General features: G+C 40.4%; 2 protein-coding genes and 1 pseudogene across 2 annotated transcripts; 1 reads left to right on the top strand and 2 right to left on the bottom strand.

The window, feature by feature from the left end:
- Window positions 1-409: 409 nt before the first annotated feature.
- Window positions 410-1,341, bottom strand: LOC116682678 (olfactory receptor 142-like; annotated as a pseudogene).
- Window positions 1,342-9,664: 8,323 nt separating this feature from the next.
- On the bottom strand, window positions 9,665-10,597 carry LOC116682677 (olfactory receptor 11A1-like). Its single transcript, XM_032509747.1, has one exon. The coding sequence runs from the start codon at window positions 10,595-10,597 to the stop codon at window positions 9,665-9,667; it is 933 nt and encodes a 310-aa protein (XP_032365638.1).
- Window positions 10,598-16,685: 6,088 nt separating this feature from the next.
- On the top strand, window positions 16,686-17,612 carry LOC116682683 (olfactory receptor 142-like). Its single transcript, XM_032509752.1, has one exon. The coding sequence runs from the start codon at window positions 16,686-16,688 to the stop codon at window positions 17,610-17,612; it is 927 nt and encodes a 308-aa protein (XP_032365643.1).
- The last annotated feature ends 4,481 nt before the right edge of the window (window positions 17,613-22,093 follow it).

The following is a 22,093-nucleotide window of genomic DNA, read 5'->3' as shown; positions in this document are numbered from 1 at the left end:
TTTATTTATGAGAATTAACACAGGAGCAATGCTTTACAAATGAAGAACAAAACATTTAGTAATAGTTTGCAACTGGTTCATGATAGGAACATTTATGAATGGTTGTTTCATTATCTATTAAGTATAAATCATGTACCTGAGTCTGATAAAAATAAAAATTTCTAAAACAATATTACAAAAACCCAAACGTAGAACACTGCATAAATCTCCTGCTGGTGATTTAAAGAAAGCCTTTTGCTGAATCATTCAACTCATCCTTGTCGTCTGTGTTTTATTAAAACATAGTTACAGGTTGTCACATTATATAGATACTGTTGACAAAAGTACTGTCAGATATATCTCATTAACTAAATGTATTTCTTATTATTCATGATGAGCAGAGCTCTTAGTTGCCAGGTAACATGTTAAGTTACCTTTTCCCCCCAAAGAGCAGATCTCTACATACGATGCGTATTTTGGACATTTTCAGTCCGTACAGTAAAGGGTTGATGAGTGGTTGGCATGTAAGCCAGTACAATGACAGAAAAACACGCAACATATTGGGTAAATAGTTCATATTAAACCTGCTCTGTATTAATTCAAAGAAAGATCCAAAGGAAAAACTCAGCAGGGACAAAAGGTGAGGTGTGCAGGTACTGAGAGCTTTCTGTCTGGTCTGTCTAGAACCAGAAAAACACACTTTAAGGATCCTCATGTAAGAGAAAAGAATCAAGATTATAAGACCAAAGATTACTGTAAATATATTAACAAGTCCCAAAATGTTATTGGCTGTTGTATCAGAGCAGGCCAGCTTGACAACACTATAGTTGTCACAGTACACTTTGTTAATAATGTTTCCACACAGCTGTAAAGGAGCAGACATGAAAGACACTATCAAAGTATATCTAAGAAAAGGGTACAACCATGTCAGAGCAATAAGCAGGGCAATCTTTTTAGACTTCATACAAGTGTGATATTGTAAAGGATAACAGATAGCAAGATATCTGTCATAAGACATGATGGCCAAGGTCCAAAATTCTAAAGCTCCATAAGTATACAAGCAGAAGATCTGCAGGAAGCAGAAGGGAGCAGAAACAGTGTGAATGTCCGAGAGGATCTGAACCAGAAGGAATGGAAACAACCCTGTACTACCATACAGTTCATTTACAAACAGGCTGACCAGAAAAAGGTACATAGGTTCATGTAAGCTCCTGTTCACACAGATAACCCCACCAGCAGCACATTGGCACACACTATGAAGACATATAAGGACAAAATCAACAGGAAATATAAGTATTTAAACAGCCCGGTGTCAAAATAGGCAGAAAGTGTAAAATATGAAACCTGTGTAGAGTTGATCATGGTCCTCACCTTGGTTTATAACAATAAGACAAACTATTATGTTACCTTTCTTTCTACATTAGTAAAACTATAAGTAACTAGTTAGTCATTTGTAGTTAAACACCAAGCACACATGAACATGCATCAATGTAGTAATATGAAACATATTAATTATCATGGAAACAATTTAAACCAACACCCCCAAATGATCCATTTAGTTCAACATGATGTTCAGGTTACACATTAGTAATAAAACAGGTGTGACATTGTGTATATTTGAGCTTATACCCACTGTAGTCAGACTGAGTCCGTCCCAACTGAGCTGAACCTTTGTTACGACGTCTTTTATCCTTTTTAATAAGGAGGACCCCCCCGAAGCAGGATGAGGTCATTATGGAAAGGTCCCTTTGAAAGATGCGACTCATTTCCCCTCTCACGTCTGGCAGGTTCAAAATTACACAGCTGCTGGTCTTTCCTCCTCTACCTCCTCTTCCTCATCCCAGTCACTCGCCATAGTTCTAGTACTAGGCTGAGGCTACTCTGCCCAATGTGACGACATCACCGTATTAAATTAAAAACCTGTGAACACCAAAAATTACAAAGAAACGGGCCTTTAACAATATTTAGAGACATTTTTAAAATTATACACATATATTGAGTGATGTTTTCACCCAGTGGTGTTTTTTACCCTTTTTTTGCCTTTAAACGGTTCACAAGTTATGAAAAGGTCGTGGTCTACATACATTGGTGTGGATAGAGTATAGGAGGCGACTCAACATCACAAGAAGACAAATCATTCTGTGTTTAATGTAAATCGGAATAATGTTTACCAAAGGTACACTACTTCCTCTTTCAACAGCCCTAAAAGGAAGTTGGTCCTCTGTAACTTGCACATTTTTTGCACATCAAAACTCTTTGGATAAATTGTCATCATGAGTGTCAGTAGATTCTACCTGCAAGGATTCAAGAAGATTGCAGTCACGGCCAAAGAGGAGTTCGTAAGAAGGTAAAACCCATGACAATTGATAAAGTCAAAATGGCCGCCTTCCAGTTGGGCGGAGTTAATGAAGGTAAATGGGAAATATGTTCAAAATGATTAGAGCAATATCACTATCAAATCTGGTGAAGATTGAAGTCCAAGAACTACGTCCAAGTTAAGGCCTTCCCACGCATTAGGGGGCGCTATGTAGCCCCCTTACAGGTATCGGCTAACTCGCGGAAGAGTCTCACATAGCTCCCAGGTGTTTATGTGGGAGCCAATTTCTGTGAGTTTTCGTATGTATATATTTTGAGGCCGTCAAAAATGTGGATTCCTTCTTCATGGTGGGGGGACAAACAGAAACCAAACTCATATGGACCCCCAAATCTTGTCATCAAAGAACAACTGAGCTCATAGAACTGAAATTATTTTTTTATGTGCGCAATTTATTATTTTTGGTATTTTTGATACCTGTCTTTTATCTGTGTACTTTTATGCCATATTTCTGTGTATAATAATACACTTCTCAAACTTCATCCTGGTTTCCTACTCTCTTCAGACTTACACTTCTCTTTATTGATCCTTTTGGGATGACTCCCGCGAGGAAATTGAAAATTCCAGCAGCAGTTTTAGCAAGAAAAAAAAAAGAAAAAGATAAAAGATAAAAGACAGTGTAAAGACAACAACAAACAACAACAAAAAGAACATTCGTCAAATTAAGATTAAAAAAAACATAAATTATTATCACAGTGTGAGTGTTGAGTCCAGTGTTAAAGTGACCAAGTATTAGTGTAAGTCCAGGTGTGTATGTACTGTGTGTATGTATTGTCCTCTCTGCCCTGTTTCCTCCTCCCACCAACGTTCAGTTCTCATGGCTCTTAACAATCTAGTTCTCTTCTGGTTTGGGTCCAAATTTAAACACGTGACACTACTACGAGCTATTCCCTAAATGTACATTCTTACTACGTCTAATCAGGGATACAAACACTGTTTTACTTGTGTCTCTTTTTTATCTGCTAGCCTTTGCAACTCATTTATAAATGCTTTGAAAAGCGCTTAGGACACTAATCAGTAGTACCTCACGAGTTCATCATGAATCCATGTGTTGGTAAGTGCTTGTTAAAGATGCATTAACACACTAATATCCATTGGCATATTTATAAAGTAATGTTCAAATTGAACAATGCATGTTTGTGTCCAGGTTCTGGTAACCTTAGCAACTCATTTAGAAATGCTTTGTAAAGCAGCAGATCCCGACTTCAGATGGACTCACAGCATGTAGGTAACTAACTAGCAGGAACTCCTGAAGTAGTCATGGGTTTCATTATTGGGAAGTATTTGGAAGTTATGTAATAACACCCCAGTTATTAGTTTAGGCCTATTTATTGGTGGCTTTGAGTTTGTAGAAAGCGCTATATAAAGTCGATTTTTTATTATAAATATTTCTAAATCATAACATTTTATGAACAAATGTAGGTCTAGACTGTTAATCATCAACTTCCTAGTTTTTCACCAATGTCTTACGTACATTCCAGAGTTTCTAGTTTATAATGGTAAATTACTTAATTTACAAATGGTTAATGCATCATTTGTGCATTGTTAAAAAAAAAACAATTATAAAAGCTTCATATGGGATAATTTATTATGGATAAACCATTTACTAAATGTATTTCTAGGCAAGGCAAGGCAAGGCAGCTTTATTTGTATAGCACATTTCAGCAACAGGGCAATTCAAAGTGCTTTACACAAAATCAGTTAAATAAAACACAAATACAAACAGCTAAAAATTATAAGCATATAAAACACAAGAATAGACAGTTAAAAACAAAAAAGACACATAAAACATAAGAATAAAAGTTACAGTGCAGCATAAGAAATTTAATTGTTTCAGAACACATCTACTGTTCCCCGCTTGGGGAAATTATGTCACTCAGTTCTGTCCCTGACAGAAGGAAAATATCAATGATATTTTTACTTTAAGCTTTTATCTGGCCCCTAGCAGCAGATTTTTCGTGCACTTTTATCTGGCCCCTGGCAGCAGATTTTTTGTGCACATTTCCAACAGTGTACCCCAGGTACACTCACTCAGTTTACTTTTAGCTTTTATCTGGCCCCTGGCAGCTGATTTTTTGTGAACTTTTCCAACAGTGCGTCACTCACCCGTGTCTGTTCGTTAAAGAAATGAGCAGTCATTTAAAGAAAGGCAGCATCACTTTTATCTGGCCCCTGGCAGCAGATTTTTCGTGCACTTTTCCAAAAGTGTACCCCAGGTACACTCACTCAGTTCTGTCCCTGACAGAAGGAAAATGTCAATGATATTTCTACTTTTAGCTTTTATCTGGCCCCTGGCAGCAGATTTTTCGTGCACTTTTATCCGGCCCCTGGCAGCAGATTTTTCGTGCACTTTTCCAACAGTGTACCCCAGGTGCACTCACTCAGTTTACTTTTAGCTTTTATCTGGCCCCTGGCAGCAGATTTTTCATGCACTTTTCCAACAGTGTGTCACTCACCCGTGTCTGTTCGTTAAAGAAATGAGCAGTCATTTAAAGAAAGGCAGCATTACTTTTATCTGGCCCCTGGCAGCAGATTTTTTGTGCACTTTTATCCGGCCCCTGGCAGCAGATTTTTCGTGCACTTTTCCAACAGTGTACCCCAGGTGCACTCACTCAGTTTACTTTTAGCTTTTATCTGGCCCCTGGCAGCAGATTTTTGGTGCACTTTTATCCGGCCCCTGGCAGCAGATTTTTCGTGCACTTTTCCAACAGTGTACCCCAGGTGCACTCACTCAGTTTACTTTTAGCTTTTTTCTGGCCCCTGGCAGCAGATTTTTCGTGCACTTTTCCAACAGTGTGTCACTCACCCGTGTCTGTTCGTTAAAGAAATGAGCAGTCATTTAAACAAAGGCAGCATCACTTTTATCTGGCCCCTGGCAGCAGATTTTTTGTGCACTTTTCAAACAGTATACCCCAGGTACACTCACTCAGTTCTGTCCCTGACAGAAGGAAAATATCAATGATATTTCTACTTTTAGCTTTTATCTGGCCCCTGGCAGCAGATTTTTCGTGCACTTTTCCAACAGTGCGTCACTCACCCGTGTCTGTTCGTTAAAGAAATGAGCAGTCATTTAAAGAAAGGCAGCATTACTTTTATCTGGCCCCTGGCAGCAGATCTTTCGTGCACTTTTCCAACAGTGTACCCCAGGTACACTCACTCAGTTCTGTCCCTGACAGAAGGAAAATATCAATAATATTTCTACTTTTAGCTTTTATCTGGCCCCTGGCAGCAGATTTTTCGTGCACTTTTATCTGGCCCCTGGCAGCAGATTTTTCGTGCACTTTTCCAACAGTGTACCCCAGGTACACTCACTCAGTTTACTTTTAGCTTTTATCTGGACACTGGCAGCAGATTTTTCGTGCACTTTTCCAACAGTGTACCCCAGGTACACTCACTCAGTTCTGTCCCTGACAAAAGGAAAATATCAATGATATTTTTACTGTTAGCTTTTATCTGGCCCCTGGCAGCAGAGTTTTCGTGCACTTTTCCAACATTGTACCCCAGGTACACTCACTCAGTTTACTTTTAGCTTTTATCTGGCCCCTGGCAGCAGATTTTTCGTGCACTTTTCCAACATTGTACCCCAGGTACACTCACTCAGTTTACTTTTAGCTTTTATCTGGCTCCTGGCAGCAGATTTTTCGTGCACTTTTCCAACAGTGTACTCCAGGTACACTCACTCAGTTCTGTCCCTGACAAAAGGAAAATATCAATGATATTTTTACTGTTAGCTTTTATCTGGCCCCTGGCAGCAGAGTTTTCATGCACTTTTCCAACAGTGCGTCACTCACCTGTCTGTTCGTTAAAGAAATGAGCAGTCTTTTAAAGAAAGGCAGCATAAAAAAAAAGTCTTCAGCCTTCATTTAAAAGAACTGAGAGTAGCAGCGGATCTACAGGTTTATGGGAGTTTATTCCAGATATGAGGAGCATTGAAACTGAAAGCTGCTTCACCCTGTTTAGTTCTGACTCTGGGGACAGAAAGTAGACCTGTCCCAGATGACCTGAGAGGTCTGGGTGGTTCATAGTGTAGTAGCAGATCAGAAATGTATTTTGGACCTAAACCGTTGAGTGATTTATAAACTAGCAAAAGTACTTTGAAATCAATTCTTTGAGACACAGGAAGCCGGTGTAAAGACTTCAGAACTGGAGTGATGTGATCCAGTCTCTTGGTCTTAGTGAGGACTCGAGCAGCAGCATTCTGAATCAGCTGCAGCTGTCTGATTGATTTTTTAGGGAGACCTGTAAAGACACCTTTACAGTAGTCAAGTCTACTGAAGATGAAAACATGGACCAGTTTTTCCAAGTCCTGTTGACACATAAGTCCTTTAACCCTTGATATGTTCTTAAGGTGATAGTAGGCTGACTTTGTAATTGTCTTAATGTGGCTGTTAAAGTTCAGGTCTGAGTCCATGACTACACCAAGATTTCTGGCTTTGTCTGTTGTTTTTAACATTGTTGTTTTTAACATTGTTGTTTGAAGCTGAGCGCAGACTTTTAATCGTTCCTCTTTTGCTCCAAAAACCACCACCTCAGTTTTTCCTTCATTTAATTTCAGAAAGTTCTGGCACATCCAGCCGTTAATTTGTTCGATGCACTTAGTCAGTTTTTGTATTGGACTATAGTCCCCTGGCAATAAGGTTGTGTAAATTTGTGTGTCGTCCGCATAACTATGGTAACTTATTTTGTTGTTCTCCATAATCTGGGCCAGTGGGAGCATGTAGATGTTAAACAGAAGAGGCCCCAGAATAGAGCCTTGGGGAACTCTGCACGTCATATTTGTATGTTCAGATGTATAATTACCTATTGACACAAAGTAATCCCTATTCTTTAGGTAGGATTCAAACCAGTTTAGTACTGAGCCAGGAAGTCCTACCCAGTTTTCTAACCGGTCTAGTAGTATGTCATGGTCGACCGTGTCAAATGCCGCACTGAGATCAAGTAATACTGAGATTGAAATTTTGCCATTATCTGTGTTAAGGTGAATGTCATTAAAAACTTTGAAGAGACCCGTCTCAGTGCTGTGGTGTGGTCACCAGACTGAAAGGTATCAAAACTGTTGTTTATTGACATGAAATGGCTGAGTTGTAGAAAAACGCTTTTTCAAAGATTTTACTTAAAAACGGAAGGTTTGATATCGGCCTATAGTTGCTCATTAGTGATTGTCTAGGTTGTTCTTTTTTAAAGTGGCTTGATTACTGCAGTTTTCAGGGCCTGTGGAAAGATACCTGAAAGAAGAGACAAGTTCACAATCTGTAGAAGATCAGAAGTCAAACAAGTCAAAACATTTTTTAAAAGTCCCGCTGGTAGATTATCAAGGCAACAGGAAGAGGTTTTCAGATGTTGTATAATCTCCTCCAGGTTTTTATGGTTGATTAAATGAAATTCTGTCATATTGGAAATAGTTTTGCTTGAACACCGTAACAACACATATCCTGAGCTTGATATGGAGGCACTGGCTGTTTGTCTTATTTTCTGAATTTTGTCTTTGAAGAAGGAGGCAAAGTCATTGCAGGCCTTGGTAGATAAAAGTTCAGATGCTACTGGTACTGGAGGGTTTGTTAATCTATCGACAGTAGCAAACAAAGCACGTGAATTATTATTGTTTTTAGAGATAATATCAGAGAAGAAGGACCTTCTTGCATTCCTCAGTTCAAATTATAAATGCAAAGTCTCTCTTTATAGGTGTTATAATGGACCAGGAGATTTGTTTTTCGCCACCTTCGTTCAGCTTTCCTACACTCTCTTTTTTCTGTTCTCACCAGTAGGACATTTCTCCATGGAGATCTTTTCTTACCAGATACAACTTTGACCTTAGTGGGAGCAATGGCATCAATAACATTTGTAATTTTACAGTTGAAATTATCTACAAGCTCAGTGACTGAGAGCCCAGAGAGGGCGGGTGTGGAGGAGAAAAGCTGAATAAATGTTTCACTGGTGTTTTCAGTGATATACCGTTTTCTGATTATCTTTGTTTGGACACTTTTGGGCACAGAGATAGAGCCGCTGAAGAAAACACAGGAATGATCAGAGAGAGCAACGTCAGTCACCACAACCTTGGAAATGTTCAGACCCTTGGAGACTATCAGGTCCAGAGTTTGCCCCTTATTGTGAGTGGGCTTCGTCACATGCTGAGTCAGTCCATAGTTCTCAAAAACACAACCCAGTTCTTTGGTCCCCCTGTCCTGGGGGTTGTCAACATGAATGTTAAAATCACCCGCAATGATTACACAATCAAAGTTAATACAGATTATAGACAGCACTTCAGTGAAGTCATCAATGAAGGTTGCACAATATTTAGGTGGCCTGTAGATATTTAGAAACATCGCTTGAGGGGAAGACTTTAGCTGAAGAGCCATATATTCAAAAGAAACAAAATTTCCATAACATATTTGCGTACAGTGGAATGAGTCATTAAACAAAATGGTGACTCCACCTCCTTTCTTATTCATTCTATTCTCGCTCATAAAACTGAAGTTAGGGGGAGCGGACTCGATGAGAACAGCAGCGCTGTTATTATGGTCTAACCAGGTTTCAGTTAAAAACATAAAATCTAGATTGTGCTTAATGATAAAATCATTGATTAAAAATGATTTTCCTGCCAAAGACCTGACGTTTAGTAAGGCTAGTGTTAGTGTGTTTTCATTGTTTGGGACAGGCTGTAGCTGACGAGAAGTTTCTAAATGCTTTACTGATTAGAATGAATATAGAAACTCTGCTTTACAAAATATAAACAGAGAAATTACTAATAGTTTGTAGATAGTTTATGAAGGGAAAATTATTTAATTTACAAATGTTGTCACCATACTTATTAATTGTCGAACTTCTATTGATGAACATTATTTTTGAGAGCCTTATTTACTATGAACAAACCAGTCATGAGTTTGTATAAAAATGCTTTATTTATGAGAATTAACACAGGAGCAATGCTTTACAAATGAAGAACAAAACATTTAGTAATAGTTTGCAACTGGTTCATAATAGGAACATGATTTCATTAATAAATGGTTGTTTCATTATCTATTAATTATAAATCATGTACCTGACTCTAATAATAAAAAAATCACCAAAATATTATTACAAAAATTCAAACGTAGAACACTGCATAAATCTCCTGCTGGTGATTTAAAGAAAGCCTTTTGCTGAATCATTCAACTCATCCTTGTCGTCTGTGTTTTATTAAAACATAGTTACAGGTTGTCACGTTATATAGATACTGTTGACAAAAGTACTGTCAGATATATCTCATTAACTAAATGTATTTCTTTTTATTCATGATGAGCAAAGCTCTTAGTTGCCAGGTAACATGTTAAGTTACCTTTTCCCCCCAAAGAGCAGAAGTCTACATACGATGCGTATTTTGGACATTTTCAGTCCGTACAGTAAAGGGTTGATGAGTGGTTGGCATGTAAGCCAGTACAATGACAGAAAAACACGCAACATATTGGGTAAATAGTTCATATCAAACCTGCTCTGTATTATTTCAAAGAAAGATCCAAAAGAAAAATTGAGCAGGGACAAAAGGTGAGGTGTGCAGGTACTGAGAGCTTTCTGTCTGGTCTGTCTAGAACCAGAAAAACACACTTTAAGGATCCTCGTGTAAGAGAAAAGAATCAAGATTATAAGACCAAAGATTACTGTAAACATGTAAATAAGTCTAAAAATGTTATTGGCTGTTGTATCAGAGCAGGCCAGCTTGACAACACTATAGTGGTCACAGTACACTTTGTTAATAATGTTTCCACACAGCTGTAAAGGAGCAGTCAGAACAGACACTATTAAAGTATTGACAAGTAAAGAGTACAACCATGTCAGAGCAATAAGCAGGGCAATCTTTTGAGACGTCATACGAGTGTGATATTGTAAAGGATAACAGATAGCAAGATATCTGTCATAAGACATGATGGCCAAGGTCAAAAATTCTCTACCTCCATAAGAGTACAAGCAGAAGATCTGCAGGAAGCAGAAGGGAGCAGAAACAGTGTGAATGTCCGAGAGGATCTGAACCAGAAGGAATGGAAACAACCCTGTACTACCATACAGTTCATTTACAAACAGGCTGACCAGAAAAAGGTACATAGGTTCATGTAAGCTCCTGTTCACACAGATAACCACAACCAGCAGCACATTGGCACACACTATGAAGACATATAAGGACAAAATCAGCAGGAAATATAAGTATTTAAAACCTCCGGTGTCAAAATAGGCAGAAAGTATGAAATATGAAACCTGTGTAGAGTTGATCATGGTCCTCACCTTGGTTTATAAAATAAGACAAATAATTACGTTAACTTTCTTTCTACATTAGTAAAACTATAAGTAACTAGTTAGTCATTTGGACTTAAACACCAAGCACACATGAACATGCATCAATGTAGTAATATGAAACATTAATTATGATGGAAACAGTTTAAACCAACACCCCCAAATGATCCATGTAGTTCAACATGATGTTCAGGTTACACATTAGTAATAAAACAGGTGTGACATTGTGTATATTTGAGCTTATACCCACTGTAGTCAGACTGAGTCCGTCCCAACTGAGCTGAACCTTTGTTACGACGTCTTTTATCCTTTTTAATAAGGAGGACCCCCCCCAGCAGCAGGATGAGCTCATTATGAAAAGGTCCCATTGAAAGATTCTGTTTTTTTTGGATTGTGAAATTGAGTTTATTTTCCAGTGACATCAGTGTTCATGAGAATGTTGGTGAAAGACAGATAGAGACACAAAAGAAAAAAATAAGAAAAGCAGTTTTCATTTAAACAAAATGAATTGCAATTAATCACAGAATATTGCCATAAGTTTATTGTAGTATCATCTTGTGATAACTGTATCGAGATTGTATCGTGGGGCCCATCTGTAATTTTCAAGACAGTTAAACAAAACTTATCATGAAGGTCAAAAAAGATTTCCACTAATATCTAACATTTCATTGTCCTTTTTTTATGTGTGCTGTTCAGGCGACCTATCACAGCACACGTTGGCCAAGAAGCTGGGTACTCTCTGGATTAGGGGTGTCATGAGTTTAAAAATCCAAAATTCTATTAGACTGTCTGTTTTGGGGTCTTGTAGTCTTCTACCGCATCAACAATGTGGAGAAGGCGTCTAACAACATCTGCTGCTAGTCTTGTTTTTACGAATCCTGTTTGGTCAGAGTTCATTAATTCTGACATTTAGGACTCCAAGTGATGGGCTAGGAATTTTGCAGCGATAGATCAGAGTTTAGCAGGCTCGGAGGTTGATAGCTAGAACACTCAGAGTTAGGAGATCAAGACATCAAAGCTCGGTAATTTTCTTTTTGCTTAGTCTGTAATCTTAGTTCCTCTAAAGTGATCAATTTCTCTAAGGGCATTTTCAAACCTGTGGTTAGTTTTCTTTGGTCCAAATCAGCTGGTGAGTTTGTAAACTTGGAGCAATTTGCCCTCGGTCGGTTTGGTTTCACACCTGGAAAAATCAAAGCGTAACAAAATGCACCATTAAAAATCGCGCAACAATGTCTACTCCTCTCATTGGTCAGATGTTTCTGGGGGCGGGAGCAAGAAAGTAAATACAGGGACAAGGTCCTGTGTTTTGTGGACCAGTGCATATTTTTGTATCTTCACTGTAATACCATGACCAATTAAAACGCAACTCTCTGCTGAGATCAATGATACCTCGCAAAATAGTGTACGTCAAATGGGTCATTACTTAGGAAAATGGGTATTGCTTAAGCAAAGGGGGTGGTTCAAACAATCACCAATGAAGAAAGAACTCTCTGCTGAGATCAATGACACCTTAAACGGTTCAAATGTTATGGAAGGAGTTGTGGCCTGATGGAGTGGACGTGGTCAAGTATAGGGACCCGCTCAGTATCACATGTAGACCACACATTCTAAGTTTCATGTAAATAAGATGATGTTTTTCAAATAAGGCATATTTCCTGTTGCCAGATGGTGGCGCTGTCTCCAAAAGTCCATATTGGCCTGTAGATGTCCTCAGGCCTGGACTCATAGTGATTGTGGGAAATTTCAAGCAGACACAACATACACTGTAGTTACAGCCACTTTCTTCTTCATTTCTAAACAATCAAAATGGCCGCCAGGCCACACCCACACCGTTTGTAGAAAAGGTTTTCTTTTTAAAACTTTCCATCGTTAAGGACTTAAGATGACTCAGACTGACTTTGAAGTCGATCTGATGAAATCTCTAGGAGGAGTTCGTTAAAGTACGACATGAGCAAATTGCCAAAAACATTCAATTCAAAATGGCGGACTTCCTGTTGGGTTTAGAGTATGGCTCCAATGGAGTTTTATGTCCGCCCTGCCATGCTACATATGTGTACCAAGTTCCTTGAGTCTATGTTGAATCTAGTGCAGGGGCTCAATGTTTTTATTTTTGTAGGGGGCGCTAGCGAGCCATTTTTATGCTTCTGTTCCTGAAACTCAATTTCTCCAGGCTTGATGCGACCGCCAAATTAGGTGAGTTTTTAAATATGTTAAGCCCCTCAAAAAGGCAATTCATTTATCAGAAAAAAGAAAGAAAGAATAATAAGAGTAGTAATAAAAATAATTAAAGCTGCAAGCAGCGTTGGACGGGCCCTCGCTAACCTGCGTATGTCGAGGTTCCTGGCGGACGCCGCTCCTTGCGACCGAGCATTTGCGCGTCACTCAGACACTGAAATTTGTCACCAATGAAAAGGAAACTCCCTGCTGAGTTCAACAACACCTCACACAAGACTCTACGTGATACTGTTCATTGTCTGTGAAAGGGGCGTGGCCAAATCATGGGGCAGCGGGTCAAACATCACCAATGAAGAAGGAACTCTCTGCTGAGTTCAATGACACCTCACACACACGGGTCGGCTCAGTAACCCATGGAGATCACACATTATAAGTTTCCTGTAAATCGGATGATATTTGTCATAGAAGGCTGATTTCCTGTTGCCACTAGGTGGCGCTATCTCCAAAAGTCCCCTGTCAACACCTGAGCCCAACCACTACAGAAATTTGTGATTATTTATAGGCCTTATACAGTGGTGTGAAAAAGTGTTTGCCCCCTTCCTCATTTCCTGTTCCTTTGCATGTTTGTCACACTTAAGTGTTTCGGAACATCAACCAATTTAAACAATAGTCAAGGACAACACAAGTAAACACAAAATGCAATTTGTAAATGAAGGTGTTTATTATTAAAGGTGAAAAAAAATCCAAACCATCATGGCCCTGTGTGAAAAAGTGATTGCCCCCTTGTTAAAACATACTATAACTGTGGTTGTCCACACCTGAGTTCAATTTCTCTAGCCACACCCAGGCCTGATTATTGCCACACCTGTTCACAATCAAGGCATCACTTAAATAGGAGCTGCTTGCACAGTAAGGTCCACCAGAAGATCCTTAAAAGCTACACATCATGCCGAGACCCAAAGAAATTCAGGAACAATTGAGAAAGAAAGTAATTGAGATCTATCAGTCTGGAAAGGGTTATAAAGCCATTTCCAAAGCTTTGGGAATCCAGTGAACCACAGTGAGAGCCATCATCCACAAATGGCGAAGACATGGAACAGTGGTGAACCTTCCCAGGAGTGGCCGGCCGCCCAAAATTACCCCAAGAGCGCAGCGACGACTCATCCAAGAGGTCACAAAAGACCCCACAACAACGTCCAAAGAACTGCAGGCCTCACTTGCCTCAGTTAAGGTCAGCGTTCATGCCTCCACCATCAGGAAAAGACTGGGCAAAAATGGCCTGCATGGCAGAGTTCCAAGGAGAAAACCACTGCTGAGCAAAAAGAACATCAAAGCTCGTCTCAATTTCTCCACAACACATCTTGATGATCCCCAAGACTTTTGGGACAACATTCTGTGGACCGATGAGACAAAAGTGGAACTCTTTGGAAGGTGTGTGTCCAAGTATATCTGGCGTAGAAGGAACACTGCATTTCATAAAAAGAACATTATACCAACAGTAAAATATGGTGGTGGTAGTGTGATGGTCTGGGCTGTTTTGCTGCTTCAGGACCTGGAAGACTTGCCGTGATAAAAGGAACTATGAATTCTGCTGTCTACCAAGAGATCCTGAAGGAGAATGTCCGACCATCTGTTCGTGTACTCAAGCTGAAACGAACTTGGGTTCTGCAGCAGGACAATGATCCTAAACACACCAGCAAGTCCACCACCGAATGGCTGAAGGAAAACAAAATGAAGACTTTGGAGTGGCCTAGCCAAAGTCCTGACCTGAATCCTATTGAGATGTTGTGGTGTGACCTTAAAAAGGCCGTTCATGCTCCAAAACCCTCTAATGTAACTGAATTAGGACAATTCTGCAAAGATGAGTGGGCCAGAATTCCTCCAGGACGCTGTGAAAGCCTCATTGCACGTTATCGCAAACGCTTGGTTGCAGTTGTTGCTGCTAAGGGGGGCCCAACCAGTTATTAGGTTTAGGGGGCAATCACTTTTTCACACAGGGCCATGATGGTTAGGATTTTTTTTCACCTTTAATAATAAACACCTTCATTTACAAATTGCATTTTGTGTTTACTTGTGTTGTCCTTGACTATTGTTTAAATTGGTTTGATGTTCCGAAACACTTAAGTGTGACAAACATGCAAAGGAACAGGAAATGAGGAAGGGGGCAAACACTTTTTCACACCACTGTATGTGTGCAAGATTTTGTGAGTTTTCCCACGTACTAAGGCCCTCAACAATGAGAGAGACGGGAGAGGTGCGGAATAACAATAATAATAATAATAATAATTAAAATAAAAAATAATTAAAGATGAAGGGGGCCCTCGCCCCCTCTCAGGTCGGGGTGCTGGCAGACATCAATGTTTGCAGCAGTGCATTTGCGCGACAGTCAGACACTGCAGAGCCAAAGATTGATTTTGCTGCAGCTATCTGTGTATTTGGTGTGTGTGTGTGTGTGTGTGTGTGTGTGTGTGTGTGTGTGTGTGTGTGTGTGTGTGTGTGACCCAACCTGCTCTTTCCTTTAAAAGCTTCCATATGGATGTATCCTAAAATCCTCTGTTTTTGTAAATAAAAAGGAGAGAGCATGAGGCCTTCTGTTCCTAGATCTAGATCAGTTTACCAGAACTAATCTGAACTAACGACATGATCTCTGTCTCTAGAGAGAAAGACGTTCACTCGCTGCTATTCACCGTCAGTCGCCATAGCTCTAGTACTAGGCTGATTCTACTCTCCCCAATGTGACGTCATCACCAAATTTACTCAAAAACCTTGCACACAAAAAATGACAAAAAAACAAAACTTGCCTTAAACACTGTTTGGAGACATTTTTAAATGAGATACATATCTTAAGTGATTTTTTTTAACCCAGGGGTGTTTTTTTACCCTTTTACAGCCTTGGAACGGTTCACAGGTTAGGTTCCTTGCACTTCGGGGTAGGACACTGTTGGTGCTCGGGCCCTAATAATAATAATAATAATAATAAAATGACAGTGGAGGACGACGCTGCCTACCAATAAATGTCAATATGGGTCCTAAGTACTGCGTGTGGAGGACAGTCTCAATCTTAACTGTCCTTTTTCTTCATCTGTCCTTTGACGTGTATTTATCATTGTATGTGAATCACGGTATATAATTTCCAATCAATTGTTTTTTGATCAAATAATTAATTAATAACTACAGCCATATGTACTGGTGATGAAATAGTCTGTTCATGTCATCATGCTTATTTGTTTCTTATTTCAACGTTGTTTTAACTTGCTGAGAGTAGAAGTTGAGACGTCAGGTAGATGTGTCCCGGGGTGATGAGGCCAGACTGCTGATGTGCCCCCCCCTCTGACTAGAAGACTTTAAAAGAAGCTGACGCAGAGTTTCATCTCAGTTTTAGATTAGAGACAGCAGACGGATGGTAAGGATTTATGCAATGTGATTACCTGTGTTCTGTCATTTCTAACATTAACGTTATATTGACTCTGAATAAGGTAGATGGTAAGATGGAGAGTGTGTTGTTGTGATAATTGATGTCTTTACTGTCTGCAGGCTGAATACTGCGTGTGTGTTGTTGTGATATTTGATGTCTTTACTGTCTGCAGGCTGAATACTGCGTGTGTGTTGTTGTGATAGTTGATGTCTTTACTGTCTGCAGGCTGAATACTGCGTGTGTGTTGTTGTGATATTTGATGTCTTTACTGTCTGCAGGCTGAATACTGCGTGTGTGTTGTTGTGATAATTGATGTCTTTACTGTCTGCAGGCTGAATACTGCGTGTGTGTTAATGATGTGAGTCTATGATAAGAGAACATTTGACATTTAAACTAATTTGATTTCTGCAGATCAACAAAGTGTAACGTTGTTCATGCTGTGCTAACTAGAAAGGTTGTGTTGGGAACCAAACTCTAATTATGAAAAACTCTACACAGGTTTCATATTTCATTTTTGTAGCATACTTCAATATTGGGCTCTTTAAATACTTACTGTTTGTGATCATGATGTTTTTTTATGCTTTAATTATCTGTGCCAATGTGCTGCTGGTTGTGGTTATCTGTGTGAACAGGAGCTTACATGAACCTATGTACCTTTTTCTGGTCAGCCTGTTTGTAAATGAACTGTATGGTAGTACAGGGTTGTTTCCATTCCTTCTGGTTCAGATCCTCTCGGACATTCACACTGTTTCTGCTCCCTTCTGCTTCCTGCAGAGTTTTTGTTTGTATACTTATGGAGCTATACAATTTATTAACTTGGCTGTCATGTCTTATGACAGATATCTTGCTATCTGTTATCCTCTGCAGTATAACACACGTATGACATCTAACAAGGTTGCTGTGCTTATTGCTCTAACATGGTTATTTCCATATTTTATAACTGCTGTCCCGATATTTATAGGTGCCTCTTTACAGCTGTGTGGGAACATCATTGACAAAGTTTACTGTAACAACTATTATGTTGTCAAACTGGCCTGCTCTGAGACTACTGTGGTCTACTTTTATGGACTATTTATCACTTGTCTTTTTGTCTTTTGCCCTCTCATGTTAATCCTCTACACCTACATGAGGATCCTTAAAGTGTGTTTTTCTGGTTCTAAGCAGACGAGACAGAAAGCTGTCAGCACCTGCACCCCCCACCTCGCTTCCCTCATCAACTTCTCCTTTGGGGGTTTCTTTGAAATAGTTCAGAGCAGGTTTGATTTGAGCAGTGTTCCCGTGATGTTGCGTATTTTCATGTCATTATACTTTCTGACCTGCCAACCGATCTTAAACCCTCTTATGTTTGGACTGCAGATGTCTAAAATACGTAGCTCATGTAAAAGTCTGATCTTTGGTAAAATGTAGAGTGCATCAATTTGTTTCTATAAAAAATACCTGTGGAGAAATGTTTAATGTGCTTTGTTGTAAATTGTCTTTGTGGAACCTGAAAAGGGTTTATAGATAAAATGTATTATTACTGTTATTGCTAGGGGTGGGGGAACATATTTATACACCATAGTATCACAATGCTTTCTGTTCTATCAACTGCACACATATCTTTTTTTACAAAATTTGACATTTATTTTTCATCAGTTTGTCTGTGTTGAAATCCCATTTTCTCCCAATAAAAGTGAAACGAAATGAACAAAGAGAGAATTTCTTCTTTTTAGATAAAACAGATGTTGACAAAGTGTTTTTCTTCTGGGACATCCTTTAACTATATAAAAATTAATAAATTGCAATAGACCTCTTGTGATCCCCCCCCCCCCCCCCCCACCTGAAGCCCCATAACATAACAACATTCACTCTACCAGATTGTTGCATCTAAGAGGTTTATTATGTAGAAACATAAAAAATTATTTAAACTATTAAAACATAATCTGAGTAATTTTGTGTTAATTTCCATTACATCACTACCTATATCACACGTTTTATTATATTAATATACATATAACGTTAAAACAAAACAATTCTGAGAAACATAAAGCTGTTAGTACTCTAAGGAGCCCTCTTACCTGGTGCATTATTAAAAATATTGTTTATAATAAGAATTAAACCCAAAGCAGTTTTAAAGCAGAAGGGGGGGGGGGGGTCTCACATCAGGGCCAGGGGCCAGGGTCAGGTGAATGAAGGGCAATACCTGTCTGACTGATACTCTAAAAACTATAACCCCCCCCCCCTTCCCATTCAAAGCAGTCTAAATCAAGGTCTGATTCTGAATCCAGTTCCCAGAGTGTAGTGCATGTTTAATATCCTGTGAGACCACAATGTGGCAGCATAAAGCAACTTTCAAATCACATCATTCTCCACTGAAGTTACACACTGATGATTAGTTTTAATCATTAATTAATTTCATCAATAAAATAGGCTCTGAGTCATGAAAAAACAAAAAAATCTTTGCATAACCTCTGCTACTGTGTGTTTATTTAAATATAATACGCCTACATGAAGGCCTAAGAGACTGCAATATGAACCTGAATATTACTATTAGGGCTATAGCATTCATCTCTCAAGGATGTGTGAATTAAATAAACTTCAGCTGGAGTCTGATTTAATGCAGGAACACCGTCAGTGATCTCTGTCTCCAGCCTTTAATACCAGTGTTCAGGCTTCTTAATATTACACACGCTACTGCAAATTAGACTGAGAGGTCAGCGTTTCAATCGCTACTTCTGGAAAGTGCTGCTTCTTAGCCGGATTACATCTCGCCATTTCGTGAATAGTAGGCCTCCCCCAGCTGGACGTGTCTGGACCACCTCCCTAGGGAGGCGCCCGGAGGCATCCTTACCAGATGCCCGAACCACCTCAACTGGCTCCTTCTGACGCGAAGGAGCAGCGGCTCTACTCCGAGCTCCTCTCGGATGACTGAGCTTCTCACCCTATCTCTAAGGGAGATGCCAGCCCCCTCCTGAGGAAACCCATTTGGCCGCTTGTACCCTGGATCTGGTTCTTTGGGTCATGACCCAGCCTTCATGACCATAGGTGAGGGTAGGAACGACACTGACTGGTAGATGGAGAGCTTTGCCTTCTGGCTCAGTTAACTTTTCATCACAACGGTGCGATAAATGTAATGTAATACCACCCCCCCGCTGCTCAGATTCTCCGACCAATCAGGACCATCTGAAATGCAACCGCTCCCCACCCTAACTACGCCTCGATATCCTGTCCATAAATACTACAAACAGGATTGGTGACAAAGCGCAGCCCTGGCGGAGGCCAACCCTCACCTGGGACGAGTCCAACTTACTGCCGAGAACCCAGACACAGCTCTCGCTTTGGTCATACAGTGGTTGGATGGCCCTAAGAAGGGACCCCCTCACCCCATACTCCCGCAGCACCTCCCACAGTATCTACCGGGGGATCCAGTCAAACACCTCCTAAAAATCCACAAAAAAATGTAGACCGGTTGTGCATACTCCCAGGCTCCCTCCAGGATCCTTGCGAGTGTGAAGATCTGATCAGTTATTCCACGACCAGGACAGAATCCGCATGTTCCTAATCACTCCGAGTTCGACTATCAGCCAAACCCTCCTTTCAGCACCTTGGAGTAGACTTTACCAGGGAGGCTGAGAAGTGTGATACCCCTGTAATTGGCACACACCCTCTGGTCCCCCTTTTTGAAGAGGGGAACCACCACCCCGGTCTGCCACTCCTTAGGCACTGTCCCAGACTTCCACGCAATTTTAAAGAGGCGTGTCAACCAAAACAGGCCCTCCACACCCAGAGCTTTCAGCATTTCTGGACGGATCTCATCAATCCCTGGGGCTTTGCCGCTGTGGAGTTGTTGGACTACCTCAGCGACCTCCACCAGGGAAATTGACAACAATCCCCCATCATCCTCCAGCTCTGCTTCTACCCCAGAGGACGTATCAGCTGGATTTAGGAGTTCCTCAAAGTGCTCCTTCCACCGCTCTATTACCTCCTCAGTTGAGGTCAACAGCGTCCCATCCTTACTGTATACAGCTTGGATGATTCCCCGCTTCCCCCTCCTGAGGTGGCGAACGGTTTTCCAGAAGCATCTTGGTTCCAACCAAAAGTCCTTCTCCATATCTTCTTCAAATTTCTCTAACATACAGCCTCAGATCAGATAAAACGATTATAAAATCAATCATTGACCTTTGGCTTAGGGTGCTCTGGTACCACGTACACTTATGAGCATCCCTATGTTCGAACATGGTGTTTGTTATGTACAATCCGTGACTAGCACAGCAGTCCAACAACAGACAACCACTCTGGTTTATATTGTTCCTCCGAATCACGCCTCTCCAAGTATCTCCATCATTGCCCAGTGTGAGTTGAAGTCCCCAGCAGAACTATGGAGTCACCTACTGAAGCCCCATACAAGACTCCAATCAAGGTCTCCACAAAGGCCCAAAACTCTTGTTTGGTGCACATGCACAAACAACAGTTTTCGCCCCCACCACAGCAGGCGTAGTGAAGCGACCCTATCGTCCACCGGGGAAAACCAATGCAGAGGCGCCTCACACCCTGGGCAACTCGGAATAGGAAAGAGTCCAACCCCTGTCCAGGAGTATGGATCCAGAACCGAGACTGTGCGTAAAGGTAAGCCCCGCCAGATCTAACTGGTAGCGCTCCAACTACCACACAAGTTCTGGGCCTGGCTCTAAGCCCCAGGCTTTCTCCAGGCAGGGTCCCTCGATCCCTTCCTCGCTTTATAATAGGATCTTTTGAACAATCCTTGTCTGGCCCCTCACCTTAGACCACTTTGCCATGGGAGACCCTACCAGGAAGACAAAGCTCCAGACAACACAGGCCCCAGGTTCAGAGGGACACACAAACCTCTCCACCACAATAAGGTCATGGTTCCTGGAGAGTTGTATTTGTGCAATGAGCACGAATACAATTTTAACTGCAAATAGTCTACACTACATTCATGTTAAAAATATTATTTTGCAGGATTTACTGTTGACTTTATGGATTTACTTGCCCCAATACCTGTAAAGGTTGATTGGAGGGTGTTCTCTGAACCCAGGGTCTCAAATACCAACACTTAGTTGCAGCCCGTAGCCTTTGATAGGGTATTAATCCACTGGCATTACTTCTCGGAACGAAAGCTGTTGCTTAGTCATAATTCGAAGTTACATGACTTCCTGCTTTGCTTTTGCCATAACTTCTACAGCACTAGATAATGCTGCGATATACCAATAAATGTAAATATGGGTCAAAATAACTGCAAAAAAATGTATTTGTCGTCTTTTGTAAACCACATTTTATTGCAGCTTTTTCTATAAACGTTTCTGGTGAGGGTAGATGTTCAGGTGTCCCGATATTAATAAGTTCCTCTTTACAGCTGTGTGGGAACATCATTGACAAAGTTTACTGTAACAACTATTATGTTGTCAAACTGGCCTGCTCCGAGACTACTGTGAACAACATTTATGGACTCTTTAGCACGTGTCTTTTTGTCTTTGTTCCTCTCCTTTTAATCTTCTACACCTACATGAGGATCCTTAAAGTGTGTTTTTCTGGTTCTAAGCAGACGAGACAGAAAGCTGTCAGCACCTGCACCCCCCACCTCGCTTCCCTCATCAACTTCTTCTTTTGGTTCTTTCTTTGAAATAGTTCAGAGCAGGTTTGAAATGAGCAGTTTTCCCGTGATGTTGCGTATTTTCATGTCATTATACTTTCTGACCTGCCAACCGATCTTTAACCCTTTAATATATGGACTGCAGATGACTAAAATACGTAGCTCATGTAAAAGTCTTATCTTTGGTCAAATGTAGACGGATGTTAAAGAGTGAATCAATTTGTTTTTACAAGATAAAGATGTAGAAACTAGAAACATCGGCCTTCTTGGTCACCAGTGTCCTCTTCTACACTGTGGT

This window comes from Etheostoma spectabile, unplaced genomic scaffold (assembly GCF_008692095.1).
Source record: "Etheostoma spectabile isolate EspeVRDwgs_2016 unplaced genomic scaffold, UIUC_Espe_1.0 scaffold00018825, whole genome shotgun sequence".
NCBI classification, from domain to species: domain Eukaryota; kingdom Metazoa; phylum Chordata; class Actinopteri; order Perciformes; family Percidae; genus Etheostoma; species Etheostoma spectabile.
Note: the sequence above shows the minus strand (reverse complement) of the source record. Positions and strands in the feature narration are given on the sequence as shown.

Excerpts from the sequence above, each read along its gene's own strand:
- LOC116682683 (XM_032509752.1), top strand. The coding sequence starts at position 16,686 with ATGAAAAACTCTACACAGGTTTCATATTTCATTTTTGTAGCATACTTC.
- LOC116682677 (XM_032509747.1), bottom strand. The coding sequence starts at position 10,597 with ATGATCAACTCTACACAGGTTTCATATTTCATACTTTCTGCCTATTTT.